The 26,074-nt window shown below is 42.7% G+C and overlaps 1 protein-coding gene across 1 annotated transcript in view; it reads right to left on the reverse strand.

The window, feature by feature from the left end:
• col12a1a (collagen, type XII, alpha 1a) overlaps positions 1 to 26,074 on the reverse strand; it is a 51,553-nt gene that overhangs the window by 15,158 nt on the left and 10,321 nt on the right. The window contains exons 12-49 of the mRNA XM_074691678.1: positions 25,718 to 25,993; positions 25,355 to 25,627; positions 20,886 to 21,155; positions 19,233 to 19,499; positions 18,914 to 19,106; positions 18,696 to 18,820; positions 17,023 to 17,172; positions 16,815 to 16,934; positions 16,552 to 16,716; positions 16,314 to 16,460; positions 15,669 to 15,808; positions 14,821 to 14,950; positions 14,077 to 14,222; positions 13,394 to 13,523; positions 13,106 to 13,242; positions 11,791 to 11,920; positions 11,556 to 11,695; positions 11,216 to 11,348; positions 10,984 to 11,016; positions 10,051 to 10,190; positions 7,979 to 8,108; positions 7,738 to 7,877; positions 7,482 to 7,611; positions 5,463 to 5,605; positions 3,700 to 3,829; positions 3,418 to 3,560; positions 3,163 to 3,292; positions 2,487 to 2,606; positions 2,235 to 2,381; positions 2,037 to 2,153; positions 1,771 to 1,923; positions 1,573 to 1,647; positions 1,351 to 1,490; positions 1,131 to 1,254; positions 898 to 1,041; positions 469 to 633; positions 305 to 343; positions 74 to 212 (exon numbers count right to left, since the gene is read on the reverse strand). Of these exons, the coding sequence (XP_074547779.1) occupies positions 74 to 212; positions 305 to 343; positions 469 to 633; positions 898 to 1,041; positions 1,131 to 1,254; positions 1,351 to 1,490; positions 1,573 to 1,647; positions 1,771 to 1,923; positions 2,037 to 2,153; positions 2,235 to 2,381; positions 2,487 to 2,606; positions 3,163 to 3,292; positions 3,418 to 3,560; positions 3,700 to 3,829; positions 5,463 to 5,605; positions 7,482 to 7,611; positions 7,738 to 7,877; positions 7,979 to 8,108; positions 10,051 to 10,190; positions 10,984 to 11,016; positions 11,216 to 11,348; positions 11,556 to 11,695; positions 11,791 to 11,920; positions 13,106 to 13,242; positions 13,394 to 13,523; positions 14,077 to 14,222; positions 14,821 to 14,950; positions 15,669 to 15,808; positions 16,314 to 16,460; positions 16,552 to 16,716; positions 16,815 to 16,934; positions 17,023 to 17,172; positions 18,696 to 18,820; positions 18,914 to 19,106; positions 19,233 to 19,499; positions 20,886 to 21,155; positions 25,355 to 25,627; positions 25,718 to 25,993 (5,554 nt within the window). The remainder of the gene's footprint in view (positions 1 to 73; positions 213 to 304; positions 344 to 468; positions 634 to 897; positions 1,042 to 1,130; positions 1,255 to 1,350; positions 1,491 to 1,572; positions 1,648 to 1,770; positions 1,924 to 2,036; positions 2,154 to 2,234; positions 2,382 to 2,486; positions 2,607 to 3,162; positions 3,293 to 3,417; positions 3,561 to 3,699; positions 3,830 to 5,462; positions 5,606 to 7,481; positions 7,612 to 7,737; positions 7,878 to 7,978; positions 8,109 to 10,050; positions 10,191 to 10,983; positions 11,017 to 11,215; positions 11,349 to 11,555; positions 11,696 to 11,790; positions 11,921 to 13,105; positions 13,243 to 13,393; positions 13,524 to 14,076; positions 14,223 to 14,820; positions 14,951 to 15,668; positions 15,809 to 16,313; positions 16,461 to 16,551; positions 16,717 to 16,814; positions 16,935 to 17,022; positions 17,173 to 18,695; positions 18,821 to 18,913; positions 19,107 to 19,232; positions 19,500 to 20,885; positions 21,156 to 25,354; positions 25,628 to 25,717; positions 25,994 to 26,074) is intronic.

Here is a 26,074-nt window from a genome sequence, read left to right on the forward strand (position 1 = left end):
GCACAGGAGATAAAGCTGTTGGAATCACACTTCCCCTGTTTGACACACAAATACTTTTAGTTTCAGATCTTACTTTGTGGGCTGGTTTATGAAGGAGTCCTTATGTAGTCTGTATGCGATGTAGCTGTTGAAGGAACCAGGCTCCATGGAGATACCGTTCATGCCAGCAAACGTCCGGTCAGTGATGTTGAAAGCCTCCAGCATCCTGAAGCCTGAAGCGTTAGAAACGGTAAAGTCGGCATTTTAGTCTTTTTTAAAAAACTCTGAGGGTTAGTTCGTTTTTGAGGTGGTGATTCAGACATACCAGGGGTGGTGAATCCATTGATGTAGATCAGAGGGCAAGCTAACAAAAAAAAGAGTTATAGAGAGTTTGAGCATGAAGCTTTAGGAAGGTGATTTAAATTCAAGGAGCAGCATCCAAATATATAATTTAATGATGAATTAGTGATATTTTGCTGTCTGCCTTACTGGAGGTGGCAGTTTCGCAGATAAAGGTGATCAGGTTGTCTTGGATCTTGTCAAATGCATCATAGTCGTCGACAACAAACACATGTCTCTCGCTGGGCTTGCTGCCGATGAGTCTCAACTCTTTCATGTCCACATCAGCCACTCCAACCACAAACACACTGTAGCCTGTAGGAACAAAACACACACACACACATTAAAACAAAGACCATTGTTAGTCTTCCAATAACCACAGGCAGTTTCATCGCTGTTTGGATTATTAAGGAGTTTGTAAAAATCAGCCACAATCTTTGGCTCCAATTGGGGAAATCGAAGTTTGGGAGCAAAATGGGAATTCAGTTAATCCGAAACAGCTCTGCTACACAAAGTATTCACTGTGTATACAACTCAGATCATAACACACATGGAAATGATTTATAATTTCACACATACCAGAATGCTGCAGCCTTTCTGCGCTCTTCTTAACATCATCCTGGGACCGTCCGTCTGTGACCACCACCAGAACCTTGGGGACGTTCCTTCTCATGCCACTGTCTGAGGTGAAAACCTTCTCATAGACGTGCTTCAGAGCCACGCCTGGAGGAAAGAGAACAATGATGATGAATAAAGAGAGAACAGGAAGTAAAAACAAAAATAAGGTACCACTGAGATGTTTTGAAGCATACCTGTCTTTGTGTTGCCTCCTCTGTAGCGCACACCCTGCAGAGCTGACAACACGATGCCCTTATCGTGATAAGTGTTCAGCTTAAACTCAGTCTTGGCGTCATCACTGTACTGGACAAATGAAACCTAAACAAAGACAAAACATAGTATCAACATTTTTAAAATGAATTAAGAAATAATCAAACATCATTGTACAAAAAGAGGACCAAAGTTTATGCTAACCTGCATTCCTTTGGGGCTGATGACATCAAAGGCTCCAGTCATGCTCTTGACAAACTGGATCACCTTGTGGAAGCTCTCATCTCCAATACTCCAGGAACCATCGATGAGGAAGACCAGATCAGCCTTAGCACCTTTGCACACTGCAGCACAAGACCAGTGACGTTAATGTAAAGTCTCAGGTAACCTGGAAGAAGGAACTGAAACTGCTAAAGCTCTGCTCACCGTCCAGTGCAGGTGGGACTGTCGCTGGAGCAGGTGGGGTGGGGGGCTCGGTTGGTACCTCAGTGGGTTTGACCACTGCAAAGAGACAAAACAGAAGTTGAAAAAACTGTAGGGGCGAGTTGTTTCTACTAAAAGGCTTGAGTGTGAGACTGCTGTCTTGTCATTCATTTGTATTAGAGCCATAAAGTGATATCTTACATGTCCTCTCCTTCACGCTGACCCCAGGTCCCTCCAGGTTTGGTGTTTGGGCATAAACTGTGGCGTTGTAGAGAGTGTCAGGGGTCAAACCATCAAAGCAGTGGCTGCTCTCTGATCCTCTGACAGTGATCTCCTGAGCCCCACTCTTGGAGGCTAAAAGGGAAGAAAGAAAAAGAAGACAACACAGATTCAGGCTGCAGTTGTCTAACAATATCAAAGTCTATTCATATGAAGTTTCATATTGTGTAATTTATCTGGGAACCTACGGTCGAAAGGATTGACTTTGAGTCTGTAAGACGTAGCAGCTCTGTGAGGGGACCATCTGAGGCAGAAGTTGTCATAGCCGACATTGTAGGTGTTCAGGTCAGTCACATTCAGGTACACTAAAAGGAAACATTGGACTCAGTACATGTCTTTTTACAGATAAACCTGCTGGTCGAAAGGTGAAAGCACGATTAACGTACGTGTTGTGCCTGGTCCAGTCAGAGGTGCGCTGACACCTGTGTTGTACTGAGCCAGCACCTGCAGGTCGTAGGTGGTTCCAGGTTTCAGGTTTTGCAGTTGGTGGGAAGTCACATCTCCAAGAGTCAGCTCCATATAATCAACAGTGCCTGAGGGAAGACATCAGTGTAAAATAATGAGTAACTTATAAAGGAACAGATTTAATAGGCAGATTTTTTTCAATACCAGCACTGTTTCATCAAACACATGCATACCCTCAGGCCTGTACATGAGCTTGTATCCATTAACCCTGGACGGGGCGGGGTCCCAGGACACCCTGAAGCGTGTGTACCACTCATCAGACACGCGAAGATTCCTTGGGCCAAGCATACCCACTGCATGAGACAAGACAGGACAGCACAGTCAACACATTATGCGCTTCAATGCAAAGGGAATGAACTCCAGCGTACTCAGTGTCTGTCAGCAGGATAATTATTTTATTACAGCATGTTTCAGTTTTTGGATTCAGATGAATACATTCAAATGTCATCATCAAGATGATATATTCAACCACATCATAGAAAATTGGGAAAAGTAAGCTGCCTTAAGGAATGGAGTGTGATTATGATATGTAATAGGTTTCTTTTGTTTGAGAAACTAAATTAGGCAAAGCAGAGGCCAAAACTGCAGGCATGAGATTCCCCTCTCTGGAGTACAGCCAGGTCATAATTCTCTGGCAGAGACTCCTGGTTCTTTTGGCAATGTCGAAAAGTCAAGTATTTCACTTATTTCACTTTTCTTACAGTGACTGAGGATTTTAATCAAAGCATCACTCCCTCCAGGTTTTCAGCCATGGATTCCCTTTCCCAGTGGGTGCAATATTTTCAATGCAAACCATCAGTCGGTTTATGAAGTTTGTAATCCATGTGAGAATTTTTGTTCAATCTGTACCTGTGCGTCCATCTCCTTCCAGCTCTCCTCCTGGTCCATCACCGTAGATGGCAGTCACTTTGATATGATAGGGAGTGTCTGGGTCCAGGTTCTGCAGGACTACATTGTTTCTGTTTCCTGGCACTGTAGTCTAAAGGTGAGGGATCGCATAAAGAGAAATGGTTAACAAAAGAGTTATAGAAGAAATTATGGTGTACACTCTGGTTTATTGATTATTTGAAATAAAGGAACAGTGTGAAATGCAAACATGCTTACAAATTCATCAATGGGGTCTCCTGTGGTTGGGGCGTAGGTGATGCGGTACTGCATGACAGGACCTTCTGCGTGTTCCCAGCTCACAGAGAGTGTGGTGGTGGTCGGGTCATATACTCGCATGTTTCTTGGGCCACTGCGAGGCACTAAGCAGGGAAGAGGAAGTTAGATTTCCTATATGTGCTATTGCTACAGTTTGTCTGCTCATACAACAGGACACACCCACTAAGACTGTTTCCCCGCCAAACTTTTCATTTCTTTTAACACACTGATGGAGGGTCTTACATGTCTTCCCAGCGTCATTGGCAGGGGGTCCCTCTCCATCACTATACAGAGCAACAACTCCAACATTGTATGCTGTGTCTGGGATCAGCTGCTGCAGCAGAGCTGTAGTGGTGGTTCCTGGTACCAAAACCTGAGCAAATAGACAGAGAACATCAAACATCAGCACACATGAAGAATTCACTGAAGCATGTACAGAATAAAGATGAGAATAAAGACCAGAATAAAGCGAGTCAGTGGAGATAAAAGCTAAGAAACGATTAAACCAAGAGCCCATATGACACAGATGTTATTGAGAAATAAGCTTTGGTAGCTTTTTTTTGTTTGTCTGTTGTTATTTATTCCCCCATCTGTGTCACAGACCAAAATTAATCAGCAATACAAAAACAGTCTTTCTTTAATTTCTTTCATTTAATAAAAGTTAAAAGTGCTTTTGTTTAAGAAGACTGTAGCATGGTTTAAACCTATAAACTCAGTTCTGAAGAATTCTCTGTACTTCGACAGTCCAGTTAAAACTTTTTTTGTTTAAAGACAAAAGCCTATTAACTGAAGTTGAGCTAAACAAATGAATGATTATAATCGCAGCAGCTGATACCAATAATAGCCTGTACTGTGTGTATTCTTTAGGAACTCCAGCAGCAGTAAAAAGGATGTTCCACTTGCCCAAAGCACGCACAACAAATTTTTCTTGTCCTCTGACAGCTGCTTGTGTTGTACACTGCCTTGAACACCTTCTCCATACTCAACAGCCTCTTGCTGTCAGCCATAAGTGAAAGGAAGAGCCAGATCACCCTTTGAAGTTTGACAGCCGGCACCGCAGTTTAACCCGGTCTGACAGTGACAACAGCTGATTACATAGAGGCCAACCTCCTTACTCTCTCTTTCTGTAATGGTTATTTAGACAGAGTAAGGTAAGTGTTCCTGTAGGGTTCTAGCTTTGTGATAACCTTTTTCAAATGCAGGCAAATGAGAGTTGGTGCATCTGCTCACTGCCTCTTCATGACAGGTGAAAATGTAACTACGATACAGCACTGAAGTGTTAAAGACTTGTACAATCGAAATGTTTTTACAGGCGACACTAGTAAAGCTGGAAATTTGTGCTACAAATCTCCAGCTGGTGTTAACTTTGACGCTGCTGGCTGAAAAAGATCACACTGGCATTGACGCAGAACATTGGATCAAGCAAGGGAAAGAGGTCCTAAGCTCAGAAATGGGGATAAAGGCAGAGAGCGCCTCCCAATCACTTAACTACAAGTGCCTCGGTCTTTGATGCCCATGTTTTGTAGTGTCCCAGATAAGAAACCATTTTTACTAGTGCAGTCTTTCAGGCAGATGCTGGATGAGGGTGACACTTCAAAAGTTGATTGTGAATTTTTTAAACCACCCAGAAATCTTTCACATGTGAGACTATGGGCACACTGATGCCAGATGCCTCATACTGTGCCAAGAGCAGGAGCTACACTTGAAGAATTTCTGCTTTAATGAACACGGTTGTGGTTTAAAACCGTTTGGAGTATGTGAAAGAGAGGAATTCAGCTGTCAGTAACTGCACATGTGCAGGCATTAAAAATCACTCACATGGAGCATTTGGTGAACAGGCTAACCTAACGTCAGACTGTGCCAAAGGATGAGGCTGTTCAGACTGATTAGCAGTGTTAAACCAATTAGAAGGTATTTGGGTCCTGTTGTGCTCCTATATAAATATTTTTTTTAGAATCCATATGTGCTATACTACACATTTTTCCACACAGTAAATGGAGACTCACCGACTCAGAGGGCTTGGCGCCATTCATAGGAGCATAGACCACCCGGTACTGCTGTACTGGGCCTGTGGCAGCCTCCCAGCGGACATTCAGAGTGTTGGTAGTCGGGTTGAAAACCTGGATGTTCCTTGCAGGGAGACGCTCCACTGCCGAGCCAGGAATGTTGTTTGGTGAGAGCGTGATGATAGGCAGAGACAAAGATAAGAAAGGAAAAGGTTAGAGTGAGGGTCAGGGTAGTTTAAAAGAATGATGAGAAGATGATTGTTCAGAGTAGGGAGTGTTGAGGGAACAGGGTTACAGGCCAGCCGTTCAAGCGTTTTGTACAGAGTGGGAAGACAGATGTTAAAAGAGGATGAAGAAAGGCAGGGGAGAGAGAAACAAAGAGATTGCTGAAGTCAGGTGCTGACAGGTAAATGGGGAATGGACAGAGGTCAAGAAATTAGAGGTTAAAACCATCAATTACTCAAAAAACAATCCTGAAAGCTTTTCATAAACATGGGCAGTGTTTTCATTGCATTTAAAACCCCCTCACTTGTGGTAATGCCAGATCTCTTTGCCTTTTTTCCAACACAACATGGAGTTTAAAGGAGAGACATGCCCAAAGACATGAGAACATTTCAATAAATCCAAAACAATGCTGCCCAGCAACCGACAGAGACGAGTTTAAGACAGTATTTAACAATACAGCTTCCACCAGGACACTTCCTGTCAGTGCCCTAAAGGTTAATGAAAAGGATATACAAGGCATATGTGAGGCCTTGTGTGAAGCTCAGCTTCTTAAAAAAACCAAAGCAGATGTTCAGAGGCTTTGTGGCGCTCCCCATAATAAGCCAATAAATGCAGGGGAAAAACACAGTGGGTTGAACACAGTGAGTGAGCTTCCGTACTTTAAAGTTTCACACACCAAAGCTATTTGCCTAGAAAGCTGCTTTGAATTTTAAAGCACAATTAACAGTCAGTGACTAGCAGCAAAGTAAGCTGAAAGAGCCAGAGTAAACTGGATGAACAGAGGGAATAAATGAGCAACCGCGGTTTGACCAGAGGTGACACCATCCTCTACAGAGGCAACCAAGTTACAAAGTTTTCACCGAAGGGTTTTGTCGCTACAATACTGTACATACTGTACCAAAAGTTGGGTTAACATGTCGAGGAAAAAGCCACAGAACATGAGTGTCCAGTGCTACCAAGAGGAAAATCCGGGTAACAGTGGCAGGAATGGAGCATGACCTTAGCCAAGTGAGTTGAGAGCCATAAAACACATAATGCTCTCCATTCATTTCTTACACCCCCCCCTTCCCCACCCCCTTCAGTTTCTTTTTCCCAAAGGAGAGCCAATTACTCAATAAATCCCCTCCCCCCACTCCGCAGACCCACCATTATCCTGACCACTACCCTTCATTCCAAACTATAAATGGACAATATTACGGTAAAGAGAGAGGAGACACCATTATGATCCTGCCAGCCCTGAGGAATTCCTTCCTACGCAATCACTTCACAAAATGCTGACTCACTCTAGGCAGAGATTGGTGGTTTGAAATTGTGGGAGAAACTGAAAAGTCTCTGTTCTTCTATGAAGTTCGAACTAAGCTAACAGAGCTGAAAGCTGTGTCTTTTGATTATGTTAGAAGTTACATTTGTGACATGTATGGCGTATTTCATGTGTTCATTTAACTCTTGAGGCATTTGATCATCTGGGTTTGGCTCACAGGGTTTGAAAGAGTTTGGAAGTTATTTTTAAACAAATCAGTCATAACTGACTGCTTTATTGAAGGTCCCTGACAGACAGAAACCACAAGGCAAAAACGAAGGTCAACTGGTTCACTTCAGACAGGCATGAATTCATTTCTCAGCCCAGAAAAAAAATCCTCTGATCGTCAAACAGTATGTCATTCCCTGAATTCATATCCCCATTGGCGTGAGATATTCTAAACCTTTAAATTCTATTCTTTGTCCCTTAACATCTCTGAATGAAACACCACTAACTGGTGGTCTGTACCAATGATCACATGCATGCATGCTTACATGTTTTGCCATTCTCAGACATTCGTTGACCCTCTCCAGCAGCGTAGACAGGAACCACAGTTACAGTGTATTCGGTGTCAGACTGCAGGTCCTTCAGCACAGTGCTGTAAGTGCTGCCTGATACCTGGGCCTGGATAGAGAGGAAAACAAAGTGAGCTTTAGTTCCTGCTTTGGTGGCTGTAGATTACCATCATATAGCTGTCAAAAGAACAACAGCTCAAATGTAAGTGTTCAAATGCTCTGCTTTTCAACTCACCATCAGTTCATCTCCTCCAGCGACAGGAACATAGAAGATTCTGTACTGACGTACGTTGCCGTCAGCAGGTTCCCACTGAACGTTCAGGGTGCTGGTAGTGGGGTCAGTGACACGCAGGTTTCTAACGCCACCCAAAGGCTCTGGGATAGGATAAAAAAATTAATAACCTAGCCAACATAGAAGCTTCGCCCATTTTAAAAAATTGTAACCTGTCATCTAGAACGACCATATGTCAACTTACTGGTCTTTCCGGCACCATTCAGCTCCATGCTGACTCCTCTGGCGTAGACTGCCACCACGGTGATGTCGTATTCAGTGTCAGGGGTCAGTTTAGGAAGCAGGACGGTGGTTTTCTTTCCTCCAACCTGGGTCTATTTGGCAAAAATAAATGTTAACTTTATTACCATGTACCAATTCAAAAAAGACGGTCATGTTTATAAAAACAATGTCCATCCTGAGTTTTCATTTTGGTTGTGGATTAAACAAGAACTGACTAAAAACCCAACAAGTGTTTTCGTTATCTGCGTATTTGTCCATCTGTACTTCTGTAGCTTTAAACAACCTTTGGTGGCTCTAATACACTAAGGGGGAAGATATTTGATCTGTTTCTAAAAAGAGATAAATAGTTTTACTTCCCTCCATGTGTGCTGTAAATTGATGTCAATAACTCGATGGAAAGAATTCCACCTGAAGAATACTCATCTGTAAACACTTCAGAGCAAGAATGTTTTGAGTTCTCTGGACAAAACACTGAGCACTCTGGCCAAGGTAAATCTGTCGCTGATGGAAGAAACAGTCGGAAGTCTGGTCTTAAGAGTCAGGACTGGAGATGAATTTACTACATTACTTCTGGCCAAGGCTTTGGGGAGTGGGGACAAACAGGAACTCAGAGCGAGCTGGGAGAGCATGTGGATATGTGCGCGCTAATGTGCACACCTGAGCTTTTATGTCTGCTGTGATCCTTGGAGGGTTTCATTTATCACAGGACAACTCTGTGCTGAAACCAGCTAGATTAGGTTTTAGATGACATTGGAAGGCTGTAAGGTTCACAGTTTGGTAATGCACTTAGAAACTTGTTCACACATTTGCATCAGACACTTCTGAAATCTGCCTTGGCTTTCCAGACTAAATAACGCAAACCTGCAGGGACAAGATTTACTCATTAAAATCCTGACAGGGAATCAAAACCACTTGGCTGATGCTGGATTGTTAGCTTCCAGTTTTCCGTCACCTCGGTGCCATATCACACTGTCAGTCAGCGCAACCAAACTTTATCAAACTACAGATAAAAACATTCCATTTTGAGTTTAGAGGCAAACTAATTTTCAGCCAGAGGTTCTCCCTTTGAGCTCCAGCAGAGTAAATCACAAAGAAGAAAACTGGCTAAATCTTAAGCTGTCCTCTCAAGTGTGACAAATGTTGTCTGACATCCAAGCTTTAAAAATCAAAGGTAAAGGGAGTGAAAAAACAAATAGGTCTGAGAGCACAGCAGCTTTGTGCTGGACTTTCAACTCTGCATAACGACTGAATATAATACATAACACCTGAAGAAGAGTACTCTCTTATTATGCAAACAAACACTCACCTGGTGTGGGAAGTGCTTTTGAATTTTTATCAACTTGCACATAACACAAGGAGTACAGCCTGCATGGGAACCATCAGACCTCAGTAGAGATGATGTTTTATTTCCGGAGGGTCTGTTTACTGTCTCCCTGAGATGTTAAATTATCAGCTCCTAAAATGTGTCATGAGAACCTTTTACAACATTTATTTCCATCTCTTAGGCAACTACTCACAGCCAATAAATGCCAAGTGGTTAGGGTGAAATATTCTCACAAAAGTTAGCTAGGACATTTACGCAGCTTATCAGAGGAGGTGTCACTGTGGAGTCTTTTGTATAAGCATCTGCGTAATCCCTATTAAGCACACTTCAGTCCTGCTTTTTAGTCTTGCTTGGGGAAGCAATGAGAAATGTCTGACAATAAACTGAATCCAACTTCCAACAAGTTTTTTTGCACTTGAGCTGGGCAGCCAAGAACCAGTATTTGTCCATATCAATGCTGCCATATCAAAACAACAGATAGAGCAGTCTATACCGTTATATGAAAGCATATAAACTATGCAAAAATATCTCTACAAGCCTTTCTGCTCTACTGGAAGAAACAAATCCAGTGACTGAGTTAAATCTTGAGTAGCTAACTTTGTCCTGTTTAGCAGTTTAAGTCCCAGTAATAGCTTATATCTCCTCTTATGAAGCAGAATATGTGTAGTGTGTATTCAGCGATTCATGTGTAAGTCTGTTGTGTTACTCACAGTCTGGCTTCGTCCTCCAGCTGTGGGGACGTAGGTGATCCTGTAGTTCTGGACTCTGCCTGGAGCTGGCTCCCACCTTGCGTTCAGGGTGGTGGTGGTTTCATTGAACACAACTAAGTTGGTGGGAGGTCCCTGAAGTACTGAAAACGCATACACACATCTCACAGTTAAAACCATGCACTGGCACTCCATTAAACATTATGAAGCACTTGTTTGCATGAAATTCTTACAAACATCCTTTAAAGACACAGTCCTTGATATCTCAAGCAGGTCATGCTTAACTAAAGATTTTGTCAAAAAAATATCAAATAAGTCTTTCAGTTTCATAGTTAATAAATTTTATGTCATAGCACAGCTATTCAAAGGTCTACCGCTGGTTTGAATCAAGGATTGCAGCTTTAAACAAGAAAAGACAACCCATGTCTGAGATTGAGTCTTTTCTGAAGCAGCGATGGAGTCTCTTGAACAGCAATGGATTGATGAAAAGATGAAAGTGGATGGATTGATAAATGCATGGATGAATATGATGGACAGATGGTTGGATGAATATGATGGATAGATGAATGGATGGATGGATGGATGATGGGATGGGCTTTGAAAGACAGGATTCAAACCCCTGTTTTGCGAGGGCATGCATCATTTGCATCCATCTCCAGCCACTGAATATGACATGTGACTGAATGGAAATGACATATTTGGAAACAGCCATGGAATGGTTGGCATGAACGATGGAACATACATACAGAGACACAGACGAACAGACATTTAATAAAACCAGCTCTGTCAGCTGTAGTAGAGCACCATTGGAGCGATGGATGGGTTAAGGCTTTGCTTGATGATGGAGTGATGGTTTTCCAATGGCTGGATTAACAAAACATGCTTTCAGCAACTGAAATAAAAAGCATCCTCTTGTTTTACCACAATAATACTTACCTGTGGTATTACCCCTTTGCCCTTGCCTGGACACTATAGAGGCAAAAATAAAAATGTATAACGGCATGCCTTTGCTTCAAGTTTTTCTCCACAGATTTCCAAAGGGTAAAATCAAAGCTTCATCACTGGTAGGATATACAACACAGAATCCACCAAGAGGCCTTAGCAGCACAGCGTCAACTCATGTCACTGTTTATTGATTCTCACAGGAGGCCCAGGGAGTGTATCTTACATGTCCTCTCAGTGCCCAGCAGGTCCTCGCTCTCTGATTCATCGGGGTAGATTGCTGTGACAGAAACATCGTAGGGTGTGTCTGGCTCCAAGTTCTCCAGGACGTGGGTTAACTCATCGTTGTTCAGAATGGCCTGATGAGGAAAACAAACACAGCATGAAGAAAGACGCTTACTAAAATTTTAGCCAGTACAAACAGAACTTGCAACACCAAATCCATATTGGAATTTTTATAACTGGATTGGTGCACATGTCTGTTTTTTAGATGTTCTCACTGTCTCCTCTAGAGGGTTTTATCAAAGCAAAGCCACATTGGTGCTTGAATCATGTTTTCCCCTTACGTATTGAAAGTTGGATTCTCCCTTCTTAGTCCAGCCAATGCGGTACAGAGCCACATCAGGAGCTCCGTGCTCCCAGGTCGCCCTGAAGCTGGTCTGGGTGACTTCTGAGAATCTAAGGTTCTTTGGAGCAGGAACCACGTCTAAAGAGCAGAAAGAGAGAAAGTTAGAAGCTGGCAAACTGAGTCAATCAAATCATTTTGGCGGTCACAACCAAAATGACAACTTCCAGTCTTACCAGTAATTCCAGTTCCCAACATAGGCTGACCAGGTCCCTCGTCATAGATCGGAGTAACAGCCAGAGCATACTCAGTTTGTGAAATCAGGTTGTCCAGGACTCTGGTGGTCAAACTTCCTCCAACTTCCAGCTGTCAAGAAAAGATACATGGTGTACATCATTGCATAAAAGCTTTTTTATAAAAGCTTCCCAACTTGTGTCTAAAGAAAATGTTCAAAGAACTCCGGCTGTTGTTGTCTTGTGCCAAATTTCACCAAGTCTTGTGAAACGTTAATTCCATTCACAGCACGGGTTTCCTGGAACACTTGCAAAAACAGGGATCTGCTCCTAATAAGACTGGTAGGAAACTTGACTTGAAGGTATAAAGCTCCTTGTTTCCAGGGAAAAATGGGAACAAACACGAACAACATCAAACAACAAGGTGAAACCGATGTTGACCAAACACCTGGGTTACTTGTGTGAGACACCCCGCTGGCTTTACTGCTCTTGATTCCGTTTACTTTTATTAGCTCAATTTCAAGAAATTGCAATCAAGGGATTCATTAGAACACTCACTAGCTTGAAGAGTTCCATATGTTGGTCAGATCTTCAGGCTTTCAATTTGAGTTAAAAGTCTCTCATTGTCTTTCTACATCATAAAACCATGCAGGAGTTTTCACCTGGAATGAGTATGGGAATATGCCGCCACTGTTGAGTGGGATTTATCGTTGCCTGACAGAGTCTGTCACATCATCCATAAGGCCAAACATGACATTCTGCTACTTTCTAGGTACTAAGCTTCCTCTTCCCACGCACTAGGCTTCTCACATTCACAACTTGGCACCCTGAGCCCCTTTCACATGAGTTTCCATCAAAGGATCCAAGGACCACCTCAACCTGATTTATGGTGAAGGAAGCTGCAAAGGCGAACCACAAAGTTTGCTGCTGTGGCCCAAAAGCTCCCAAAAGGGGACAAGCTACCATAAAGTATTCATCCAACCCGTGGTTAGAAAACTTCACTCTGCTCCTGAAAAACTGTGTTCAGTGAGTTTCATAACCTTTTCATAGGACTCCAAAACATTCCCCAATGTCCAGCCAGCCTGCTGCAGTTTCCATTAGAAGGTCCGAGCCAATATATTGAGGGATCAGTCAAAAATATTGATATAAATTCATCACTATAAAATATAATGAATTAAACAGACTCCAGGATATAAAGGGCTGTGGTTAAAAAAACAGAGTTTTGTACTGATAAAAACATTGAACGATAATATCTTGTTTAAATGTTTTCTGTGGTAGAACTGATGCCAGGAAAGAGAGGGTTTGGATCCAAACTCACTTCTTTCGCCTCTCCTTCTTCGGGTTTGTAGGTGATGAGGTACTTGCGAACGCGCCCAGGAGCAGCATCCCAAATCAGCCTCATGGTGCTGTGGGTGATGTCACGGACCTTCAGCTCTCCTGCAGGTGGCAGAGGCTCTACAACAGGGGGAAGTAAATGTTAACTACAGGATAAGTTTATAGGCCTCCATACACCTTCTGTCAGTTATCTGAAGTTAACAAATACAATTTGTCTTATAAAAGACAAACATGTTCAATGAGATCTACTTGAGACTTATCATCCACATACGAGTGACTCCCTGCTTGGTCAGCGGTTCACTGGCCGACTCTCCGTACAGGGCAAACAGGGAGAGAGAGTAGGCTGTGTTGGGGAGTAACCTCTCCAGCCGGACATCAGTTGTATCTCCGCCAACTCTCATCTGTAAGGAAACCAGACCAAAGACAAAATGGAAGGTCAGAGGTGAAGAAGATGACAGGGACTCCTCAGTGACGGAAACAGACATTTGGTCAAGAGCAGTGGGAGAAATATTTTGGTTGCAGCACATCTGCTGATTCCGGTTTGACCCACTGGGTTTGACACTTCATAAACAAATGATGGTGTTCCCCTGGCAGACTGAGCTCATGGTTCACCCACCCCTGTGTGGCCAACAAAGAACCTCTATATTTTCCCTTTTTGCCTTGTGTGCTGAATGGTGGGGCAAACACTAGTGGCTTTGTTAAATGTCATTTTTAGAGTGTGACATCCAGATTTGTCAAGAACTGCTGACAGTGTGCTGAAGTCTTTGGCCCCTTCCACTGCTCGATCATGCATTTCCTGCATGTGAATATGCATTTAGACATGTGACTGTGTCCGCCCATAAACACATGTAAATGTAGTCCCTCATTCCTCGTTCCAATCTGTCAGATCCACAGCTGATTGGCTGTATGCCCTGTAACTCAGTCACATTGTCTGTTTCTGCGAGTGTCTCTTACCTCTTGCTCTAGGGTGGGCTGAGTGGCGTTAATGGCGCTATAGAGCAACATGTAGCCAGTAGCACCTTGAGCTCTCTGCCATCTGACCCGCATGGTGGTGGTCTGCTCATCATAAATGTCCATATCCCTCACAGCACTCAGGGGCACTAGATAAAAACAGAATGTGATGAATCTTCAAAGGATGTTCTCTGTCTTTTGTGTTCATGCAGTAAAATCTGAACTATCACCTCTGTTTTATAAACTTTTATAGATACTTTGTATCACTTTGAAGTCTTTCCTACAGTAGAGATCACCAAAAATGTGTAAATTAACAAACTATTAAAAGTATATAAATCTTGTGTTCAGAGAGTGTTGTTGTGTTGCCTTGAAATTTATTCCCAACTGAAACTTGTTGAAATCGTGTTAGCAATTAGGGATGTAAATCACCTTTGATAGTCAAGAAAAGCATAAAATTGGTGCTATACAAGAGTTAGACTCCTAGAGGCCGCAGTGTATCAAAGTAAAGGCTTAAGAATAATAATTTGTAAGAGCCCACTTTTATTCAACCAGTTGTTGACACCCCATTTATCTGGAATTCCTAAATATGAAAGTTCCCATGATTTACTGTAAACAAGTTCATCATAATAACACCTGCAGGCAATGATCAAAGATAAATATCTTACTTGAAGGTAGTTTACATTTCAATTCCCAGCTTTTACCAAAAATGGCTTTTTAAACCAAGTGAAGTTTCATAAGAAGACGTACATGTGGTCTCTGTTCCATCAAGAGGCTCGCTGCTGTCCTCTCCCACCACTGAGTAGACATTGACCAGGTACTTTGTCAAAGGGTTGAGGCCCTGAAGAACAACTGTGGTCTCCGTGCCATCAACAAACACCTAACGCAGAGGAAAGTAAGATAAATTGCAGCAAAAAAAGTCATCTGACAAATTCTGCATTTTCACACATTTCACACTTTTTTGATTTGGTGCCTGTGGACAGTTGCTTATTATAAAAATATCAGTTTAGAAGCATAATAAGCAAAAGCTCTACCTATTTGCAAGCTTCACTGGAGCATTTTGTAAAGTTTTCCAATTAAAACTAAAAATCCCTTGGACAAACACAGCAAGTGTTTCAATGCTTGATCCATAAACAATAATAAAACTCCTCTGAGTATGTTCAATATTTAACAAAACCATGTGAGCTTGACAAAAACAAACATCTATGTTCATGTAATGAGCTTCAGACACCAAAAAATGCATCTAATCCACATACCCCAAAGCCAAGACCCGGCTTGCCAATAGTGCTATCATAGAGTCATTATTTGCTTTCTAAACCTTTAAACTGAAAGCAGTGTTTTTGTTCCTTTGCCCTGTGTGAGATCGTAATGTAATTAGACACCTAAACAACAAGAGGCCAAAACAAACAGGAGGCTGGAAATAGAAGCTTGAGAGGAGTTTCCCATTACTTGCACAAACAGCGAGCTGGGTCACATCATAGCCAAGCAAAACTTTAACTTCCAAGAGGAGAGACGATTTGACTCTTTACAACTTAAACAAAGGCTGAACAAGCAGTGGAGACAATATGTGATGTATTATTGTGTGTGGTGGGTAATACCTGTTGTGGGGTCCCTGTCTCAGTCATGTACTCAACACGGTACTTTTCTACTGGGCCTTCAGGGGCCGTCCAGGTGGCTCTGAAGGACTGGTAAGTCACCTCTGATGTTACCAGGTCAGTGGGAGCATCGGGTGCACCACCTGTTTGGATGTTTGTAAAAACAAGACAAAACTGCAGTACAGACTATCACATTCAACATTGTTGAAAAAATAGTATTCCACAGTTTCTGACTTAAAGGGAAAAGCTGGTGATCACTGCTTTAGAAAAAGTTACGTGATCCTGCAGTTATTTTTTAATTTGTGGTAACGGACAAATTAGCTGGTAAAAACTAGATGCAACAGCAGATAATGGCAGACTTGTTTACAAACATGTCCCAACAGAACCACAGTACAAATTGAGGCTCTAAAGCCACATCCTCTCTGAGGAATTCCCCTACAGTATCCAACAGCAGCTCCTCAATTTGATTAAGAAGCAGATGATGACTTTTTTCTCCAGTGAGGATGAGTGGCCAGATATGTCACTGTCTGCAGGTTTGTGATGCTACCATTATGTTTACACCCTTATTGTCTTATAATGGAGGAAGCTATGTAAATAAGAAAGCGCCTGTCCTTCATCAGGAATTCTTTGGTGTAAACGCCAACATACCTGGGCCTTTGACACTGTTACAGAGGTTTTCTGTGAGGCTGTCAACAATGTCCAACAGGAAGGAGAAGTCAGCCACATTGTACATGTGGATGGTATCTGGATCACTGGCAATGGATCTCAATTCATTCTCATCAGCGTTCTTCACACCTACAAACAGATATCAGTGGATATCAGTTCCATATCATGACTTCATTCAGTGAAGTTTGTGTAAAGAAAAGTTCAACTAATCTCAGCTTACCAATGGCATAGAGCTCGATGTTCTGGTCACGCAGGGCCTGAGAGCTGATGATGACATCATCCTGGGATTTACCGTCAGTGATCAGCACTCCAATCTTTCTAGCACTGGGTCGCATACCCACATTCTCTTTGAAATTGTTCTGGAGGAGGTAGTTCAAAGCCAGACCTGTGAAGATAAAATCATAAACACACATTGTAAAACTGTCCTACTGTGGTTAAAAAAGTGGAATTATGGCTGTTCCTGTAAATAAATAATAATAATACCAGTCAGGGTGTTTCCTCCTTTGTAGGGCAGGTTAGCAACAGCATCCAGGAGAGACTCCCGAGTTCGATGGGCATTCAAGTGCCATTCAGTCTTTGGGTCTCCACTGTACTGGGCAAGACCTAAAGACAGATAAAAACATTTGCTTTGCAGTGATCTTTTTAGATTTCTTTTTTTTTTTTCACTTGTACACCTTTTAATCAGACCTACCAATCTGAACCCTGTCAGGTCCAATGTCAAAGACTCCCACCATACGGGCGATGAAGGCACGAATGGTCTTGAAGTTGAGACGTCCAATACTCCAGGACCCATCCACCAGCAGCACAATGTCAGCCTGTGCAGTGGTCCTACACTGAACATCTGTCAGGGCAAGATTTCAGACTCTTACACAAACACTCAGTACATGGACAAAAAAAAAAATCATTTCTGACGCTTGTGTACACAAAATGATGTGTGGTGCATTGTAGTGATTGAACAGATGCTCACAAAGGTGGAAAGAAAAAGAGTAGAGTTCTTAGTCACAGAATTTCATTAGAAGCCCCAAAACAAATAAAGTAAAACACAATCATAAAGTAAAACACAAGCAAAAAGTTAAACATGGATTTTTTATTAGAGACATTCTGTGATCCAGGTGTTGTGATTATCATTCTGTCAGGAAGCATGTTGAGGCAGTTGTTCTTTTTTGGATCCTCGAGTCCCAGGGGCAAATCAGGTGAGCACTCTTTAATGGCCTGTGACATATCAAAGGCCTCCATAGTAGAAATAACTGTGCCCTCCAGAGATGCAAGGTAATATTCAGATCCTGTTTTTCCAAAGAAGTGTGTGAAGACAAGGAAAGCTTCTGATCCTCAGCACCTAAAAGAAAGCTGCAGATGTGCTCTGGAGAAAGGCATGTTGCACTAAGTACCACTGTCTGCAACTAAAAACAGGTTAACATGTTTGATTTACAGATTGTTTGCTTACAGAGAAAACTAAGAGCCCCACCCCCCTAACAGACAGACAGTTGTTAAGGTACCACTCCCACTTCCAGATGGGAGAGACTAGTTTGTTGGGGTAAAGAAGTATGTCAGATAACACACCAACAGACAGGTCTGTAAGAGCGATATCAACAAAAGAAAGAATTATAATGGAAACTTCTGACTTAAGACCCTCTCAGATAAAAATATTAAAGGGTAAAGTACTTGTGTGCTTTTGTGTTAAGATCATCCTTAGTAACTGGGATAAGAAACAAAAGAGACTGTGACTGAAGACTGTTTTGTTGGAGACCTGCCTGTAGTCAGTAGACAGTACAGGGAGGGTAAGATCCTCTCACCTCTTCTCTTTTATCTTCTGAAGCTGTTTAATCTGCCTCCTTTTAAGGACTGGACCTGCAGCTGAGTGGTCAAGCTGACCTTTAGAGGAAACACAACATTTTTCCTCTTCTCATACTTGCTCCCTGCTGTGCTCTGACTCACAAAGCAGTAAAAACACTTTATAAACGCAGACACAATATTATACAGCTAAATCTAAACTGACTGGACTTCTAGTGGAAATAAAAAGCGGAAGTCCAAAGTGACACACTGAACAAAGTGAGAAAAAGGCAGGCAGCTGGAACAGCAATTACATCCGTTATTTTGTCAAACAATTAGCTTAGAGGAAAGGCATTTAGAGAAACTAGTCTGCTTTTATGAGGCATGAGTTTACAGTGGATATTCCTAAGTAAAAATTTATTAAGTGATGCTGTCTCAGTGTTTGACTGTTCCCTTCCCAAAGACATAACACACAGGAGACACTGCCATAACAGTGGTGACAGGCGTAGAGAGGTATGACTGTCTTTTTCCCTTTGATAGTGTTGTGCTTTTTACTAATAAATATTGCTTTAGTGGGTTATTTGTTAATTTTACCTGTTGGTACATAAAACGGAGGATCAGGTTCATCTGAGAGAGTGGTTTTCTCCTCTCCAGCCAATGGCATACTCTCTCCTCCATCAAACACACCAAACACACTCACGCTGTATTTGGTTCCAGCTCTGTTGAACAAAAAGCAAATGGTTATCAGAATTTTTCTGATTCCTCGTTACATGGTTGAGTGGGTGTGTGGAAATACAGGTCAGACAACACACCTCAGCTCCTCCAGCACCACAGTGTTGTCATAAGGACCAACCAGAAGTTCTCCGAGGTCAATATCTTCTCCTACTGGGTGGAAAGTAACTTTGTATCCCTTCACATCACCAGGGGCATGGTCCCAGGTTACACGGAAACTAGTCTTGGAAGGCTCTGAAGTCTGAAGGTTTCTTGGGCCTTTGTAAGGTGTCACTGCAAGGACAGGAGGAAAACAGAACTGGATGAAGAAGTTGTTCAGTCAGAGATATTTATGATGATAAGATAGTGGTTGAGTAAATAACGGATAAACAAAAAGCAATTTGTGATAATGTTACGTACATGTAGTTCCTTCTCCTTGCCTTGCTTTGCCTTCTCCAGAGCGGTAGACAGGCAGAACAGTGATGTCATAGGTGGTGAGGGGAGTGAGGCGTCTCAGCACAGTTGAGGTTGTGCCACCGGGCACCTTGGTTGCCAGCTGCCGCCCTCCTACCTTTGGTTTGTAGGTAACCCGGTAGTTGACTACATTTCCAGGTGCTGGTTGCCATGTCACCTTCATGCTCTTCTCTGTCTCCTCAGACACAACAATCACTCTGCCAGCTGCCGAGACTGCAAGGATGGAAAGAACAACAAAGGTTAAAAGAGGAAAAACAACGAATGGATAGTCTGAGGGAAATGTAGATTTTGGAACCTGTTCAGATGGTAATAAGTGCTAAATGTGTGTTACAGAGCCTGTGTTTGCAATATACCTCTGGAAATATAAGCAGCATAGCTGTCCTGCTGTTAAGCAAACTAAGCTATTTCACGCTCAGCGCAAGTCTTTCATCCAGATATCTGCTCAGTTTCCACATGCGTGTGGACCCAAACCTACCAAAACATTTCAGGTTTACAGACATTTACAGTAAGCAGGCCTACATTAACATGATTGATCATGTATAGTTGGTAGGTTTAACAGCCAGGCATGAAAGTCTGATGTCTACTGAATTTGAGCAAAGCCACAGAACTTATTTTTCCATTGTGTGTCACAGAGTGCTTTTTTTATTTTCAGAGCAGGAAGGGCAAGTGAGAATTGTCAGATGCCTCAAAATGAGTTGAGGAAAATATGCAGAAAGTTCTACTTCAGAGAACTTTTATTAACGGAAAAAAATAATGCATCCAAGTCTGCTGTGTGTGGCTCGGCCCAAAGAGACCTGTGATTTGTGTCGGGTGCACGCAAAGGGAACAACAGATTGTCGGAGCAAAGAGCAGGAAGGAATGAGAATGGAGGTTTCAAAGCTGTCTCATGCTTGTTTTAAGTCTGCATGTATGCCACTCTCTTTCGCTTGCCAGAATCAATATACACTAATGATGTTAGAAACATATTTCCTTGGGCGCATTCCATTTCACTAACTAGTGGACAAAATTCCCCGCAACTGGTTTGAGTTTCCACTCAATGTGCTTTTCTCATCTGAGCATGAGTGAAGTCTAACAAGGCAGAGGCCAGCATCTATCTGCCCTTAATCCCCCATGAAAGACTACTGCAGGTGTGCTGGACATTACATCACCTCAGTACATGCATACAACACACACAGTCTGAAAGATCCTACATTCTCAACAGCAAAGGCAGAAGCCAGCAGCTATGATGTTATCGCTTAGCTCGACAGAAAGAACGGAAAGTGTTGCTGAAAGATCTCCTTTCTACACAGCATCCAAAAAAGGTCCTTACAGCTTAACCGTGTTTCCTGGATACACTTCCAGCCTGCGTCACTGGCCCATATTTCTCCACGATGACCTCCTAAATTATTTCTCCAACTTAACCGGCAAATGAAACTTTAAGGTCTAAAACGTGTTTATTACAGGAATGTCCAGACCTGCATTTTTGGCATTAAGAGTGGTTTTCTTAAGAGTTACACACACAAAAAAACAGAGCAACGTCCCTAAGCGGACATGAAACACAAGAAAAGAATTTATGTCTTTTGAGTCTACAAGATACTGTATTTGGAAGAAGTGACTTACTATCCGTGGTTTCCTCTCCATTCAATGGCTGACCCTCTCCATGACCGTAGGCAGCAAACACAGAGACCTGGTAACGTGTCTCTGGGGTCAGACCATCTAGAACGGTGGCTGTGGTGTCTCCTGGGATTGTCTTTTCCCCTTCCTCGTCGCTGTACATAGACTTCCACTTGATGCGGTACTGACGAACGTTACCCGGCGCTGCGGTCCAGGAGACGGCAAAGCTGCTCTCTGTGACATCACTTGTAACCAGGTCTCTGGGTGAACCCAGCTCTGTGGATAAATAAGAAACAAGAGTGTGAAAACAGAGGAAGAAGTATTTCTTCAGTGCTTAGTGTGTACATGACTGGATATGGAAACAGAAAACAAATAGCATTGCTGGTTTTCCAAGACTGATCTGCTCTGAGGTAATAATGGAACTGAGATGTTTTATAACTGAGGTAGAGATATGTTTCTTCAGATGGCACTGGTCTCTGACTCTATAGGTTTGAGAAAACACACACAAAAAAGACGACACCAAAAACCCAAGAACAGTCTCCAACAATATACAGGATCCACTCAGCCAATGTGACATTCTCCCTTTATAATCAGAGGCTGTTGGAAAAATTCTCTGCAAAGCTAATCACAAATCACACATCCCCAGTGCCTCTCCCGGCAGCACTCTAATTTTCCATAGAAACAGACGAAACCTGATCCACAAAAGTGTGTTTTCTACAATCGCAGATGTTGCACCCTCCCTCCTTCCCTCACTTTTCCCGAGAGACCTGAAGGGGGAAAGGGAAAGAAATACAGTGGAGGGAATTTGTGGTGGTGTTCGTGACCAGAAGCCAGCACACGCTTGGCTGAGAAGGATGCCCATGGAGTGATGGACTTTCATCACTCCAGTCTGGCTGCCATATTGAGGATGCACCGCACCAGGACAGGCTGCCGCTTAAAGCCTCCCACACAACCTCCAGGATCCCTGATCCTTATTCAAGCCCCTAAGCCCCTGCATGCCAGCACCTAATGGCAAAATAATTACAGAGAGGAAAGTGCAGCTGGGTGGTCTATCTCAAACTGCCTTCATCAAACCTCAGCATATGCATCAGAAGTCCACCACAAGTGTAACGGATGATCATTTTGAAGTACAGAAGCCACTGTGTCTATATGCAAACTGGAGAGTCCTTCTTGGCCTCCTGATAAAGATGAAAACTCATCTGAGCAGCAGCAGCCAGTGACATAGCAGAGCAAAAGGCACCTTGAGAACAGAGGCGTGGTGTGTAGAGTAATGACCACGAGCATTGACTAATGAAGAGTTACAGAAGCATGAAAACAGAGTGGGCCACATGTAAAAAAAAAATTCAGATCAATCCATCAAAAGGACAATGTTTGCCAAAAGCAGAGGATAACCTTGACTGACTTTTCCGGCTGTGTGTGAACCAAGGACGAAAGGATCACGAGATAATGACTTCTGCAGACAGTAGCTTGCTTTTCTTCTTGACTTGCAGACGGGCCAAAGAAAAGGGGCGACTCCAAGAACCAGAGCGCATATACATGAAACACATGGTCCACAGGCTTTGCAGGAACTTCGGAGCATGTTATATAAACATTAACCAAATGTCACGCGCAGAATACTCAAATTAATCATCAGAGGTGTCATATTCAACAAAATAGAGGCACTTCATCGGCTTTGGAAATGTAAACACTCATCTTTTGATGCTTAAAAAAACACATCCAGGAATCCCCTTTCAACTCTAAAACTTCTTCCCAGCCTTTAAAAAGAAGTGAGCTCTAAAATTAAAATCTTTGTCAAGACCAGATCACAAATTCCCAGCCTCACCCTCTTCTCCAGAAAACCACATGTGACATAACTGGAGATCATCTGAGAGATTCGCTCCGGGCCATGTGCTGGCATAACTTTCACATCTGCAGCCAAAGACGTCTAAAGCTTGAAAATATAAATGCTGCACCTAACAGAAAAATGCTCGCAGGCGATAGAAATGCTCATAAAAACTCTACAAGCTCATGCTGTGAAAAAAATCCTAATGATTTTCTATGGCTGAGGGAGTCGGTCTAATGAGCCACTGTCTGTCTTGATTCACAGTCTTGGAAGTGGATTTGGATGGCGTTATGAAAAAGCACACAGAAACTGAGTTAAAAGATTACACTGAGCTCTGGTTTACAAAGTTTTGCTTTCTCTGTAAACTCTGAAATGAGTGCAGAAAATACATCGTTACTACATCATGCCATTTCAGCACTGGCACCAGATTTCAAACTTCCGTACTTTATTGCTTTTGGTTCATGAAGGCAGACACCTGAGCCACAAAGATGAAGCCGTCAGTGTCTATGTGCCAAGGTTGCCTGTCTCTGTCCTTTTACCTCAAAGGACCTTGTGAGTGTTTGGGAGAACACTCTGGGAATACAAGTGCAGGAGCATGGCTCAGAATAAAATCTCCCAAAGGCATATTTTGCTTGGAAAACCAACAAAGATGCTACAGTTTCACCTGGTGATGTGCTCCTTTTCAGGTTAAAGTTTTTAAAAAAGTTATTCAGGCACATAATGAAACATTTGCTAAGTCATGCAGGTAGTTAATTATTTAAGAATTTGGTACAATAGCTGCTTCAGGGGTTGAGTATTTGACCTCACAGTTATGGGTGGAGTTTTCTATTCACAAGGCCACCCTGAAGCATTGTTCACATAATCTTTGAAGTACCCTTTATTCTACCCATCTCTGCACTCTCTTTGCCTCTGCCTGTCCTCTGCCCCACCCTGGAGAGAGATGAACAGACGGTTCTCACTGTGACCAGACAGACAGACAGCTCAGACAGCCTTCAAGGTCCTCTAAGGTAACATCTTCCACATGCAGGATTAAACGACCTCTTCTGAGGAAAATAATCCTGCAGTGTTTGTTTATAATTTCCACATGTGTGATGTCCATGTAAGCATATGCTATGACACCTTTCTTTCCTCTTTCTGAGTCATTTCAGGATGTTATCATTCTGTCCTATTAAAGGCTTCTGTACTGGCTACCATTCACCATTAGCCACAAGGGAGGGCTTTGTGCAAGCCACTCTCTCCCAGTTTTCACCCACATGGACTTCACATAGAGGGTCACTCAAAATGAGTGACACTCAAAACAATGAGATCAGTGTCGGCGCATGCTGACGTCATGACAGCTTAATGGAGCTGGCTAAACAAAGTGCTTTGTCATGAAGCTTTTTCCTGTGGGGGTGGATGGCTGGTGACAGCACAGATGTGACATGTGGAAACAAATTCTTAGACAACAACCAAGCTTCTTGGTAAGTGTGGGAACAGGGAAATAAATAGAGAAATACAGGGAAAGGAAATTTATAAAAGCTATTAAACTTTTAGATGAGTGGAATATAGACTTAGTACATGCAGGGTGCTTCTTAACGAACAGTTACAGTGTTAGAGACAAACACACCACGCACATAGCTTTGATGTGTCCATGGCTTTTAAACTGAGTCACACATGGACAAAATCTCCACAGTTGCAGTGCTGTTTTCATCCTGGCACCTGAAAACTGTTTCAGCATTGCTGGTCTCTGATTTTTCACCACCACCACAAAAACAACTGAAGTTGGGCTCATGTATTACCTCAAGGCCATTTAGGTGGGCATGTAAGACACACGATCCCCATTATTAAAAAACAACCTACCAAGGACGGCTCTTTCCAGAACAATAATGGGCTGCGAACTCCTTACTGTAATGCTTAGCTAGACATTTCATATTTAATTAACTGGTTTCACAGCTATAAGTGGAACTGAATGAAAGCCAGATATTCCCCAAAGGCTAGAACCTCCCCTTTTTCTCACAAAACAGAGCTCTTTGACTGTTCTGTGGTTTGTCACCACAACAATCGTTTATACAACTCTGCACAACATCAACAGAGCTGCCTTGACTTCTGACTACTGCACTGTGTATAAACTTTGGACTCCACACTGTGCACACTGAACTTGACACAGTCACTTATGACTAATTCCATGTTTTGAACACATTTTAATGGCCAAATCATTTCCCAAATGCCTTACAAGCCACTGTAGCTCACAACATTCTGTGTCTCAGACAAGCTGAGACGTACAGGTATTACGAGGCAAGCATATGGCTGTCAAAGTCTGTTCCAAGCCATTTCTGAGGTTCCCAAGGTTTACAAGCATCCCCCACCCATTTCCATCTCACTTGCCTTCAGGGCGGCAAAGCCAACCTTGCATACACTCTGTGCCAAAGAATCATAGCAAGTGGTACATTCCTGTCTGCCCTCTGTGACCATAGCTCATTTAACCAACCAACCAACCTTAAAAGCTTAACTTCCTTAATTCTGATGTGCTTGTCTGTGAGGAAAGAGTGAGTGTGACATTCTTGCAGAGACTTGAGGACAAAATGCTCTACTTTGCAATTACACATTGGCTGGTCATAAACCTGCAATGCTTCAAAGATTACAACTAAGAGGTAGTAGTGCAGTTTTCTCCTACCTTCTAAGGTAGTTCCTGTTCCCATTAGAGGATCGCCCACTCCAGAAGTGTAGCGAGCGCTGACAAAGAGCTCATATTCAGTGGCCGGTTGGAGATTCTTCAGCACAGCCTGGGTTGTATCTCCCTTGACAGATATCTCCTTCCCATCACCGCCCGCAGCAGGTTTGTAGGAAATGCGGTACTGAAGGACATTTCCTGGAGCAGCCCTCCACGCCAGTTTCATTGTGGATATGGTCTCATCAGAGACACGAAGGTCACGAGGAGAGCCACGGACTGAAAGAAAGAGATGCAACAGTATTTCATATCCAATGCAAAGACAAAACAAGTTTCACAAAAATCTTGAAGCATATATTCCTGACTTACCTTCCTTGGTGGTGCCATCTGTTTGCATGTCGTCCCCCATGCCAGTGGAATACTCAGCAGACACAGACACTCGGTAGGTAGTAAGAGGGAAAAGCTCCTGCAGAACGATGGTAGTCTCTGGTCCAATAGTTTGAGCCTCAAGATTTTCCCCTCCACCACTTAGTGGGATATAGGACAAGCGATACCGTATCACTGAACCAGGAGCAGCTTCCCATATCACCCTGAAACTGTCAGTTGTCTCTTCTGTAACTCGAAGGTTTCGAACAGTTCCTTGTTCTGAAAAGAGAAAAATATCTTAGATTTAGCATATTCTTGATTCAGAGACAAAGCATCGGACCTCTTCTGAAAAAATGTCTC

Source organism: Halichoeres trimaculatus, unplaced genomic scaffold (assembly GCF_033239565.1).
Source record: "Halichoeres trimaculatus isolate MK-OKI-2021-1 unplaced genomic scaffold, fHalTri1.1 fHalTri1_scaffold_17, whole genome shotgun sequence".
In the NCBI taxonomy this organism is placed as follows: Eukaryota; Metazoa; Chordata; class Actinopteri; order Labriformes; family Labridae; genus Halichoeres; species Halichoeres trimaculatus.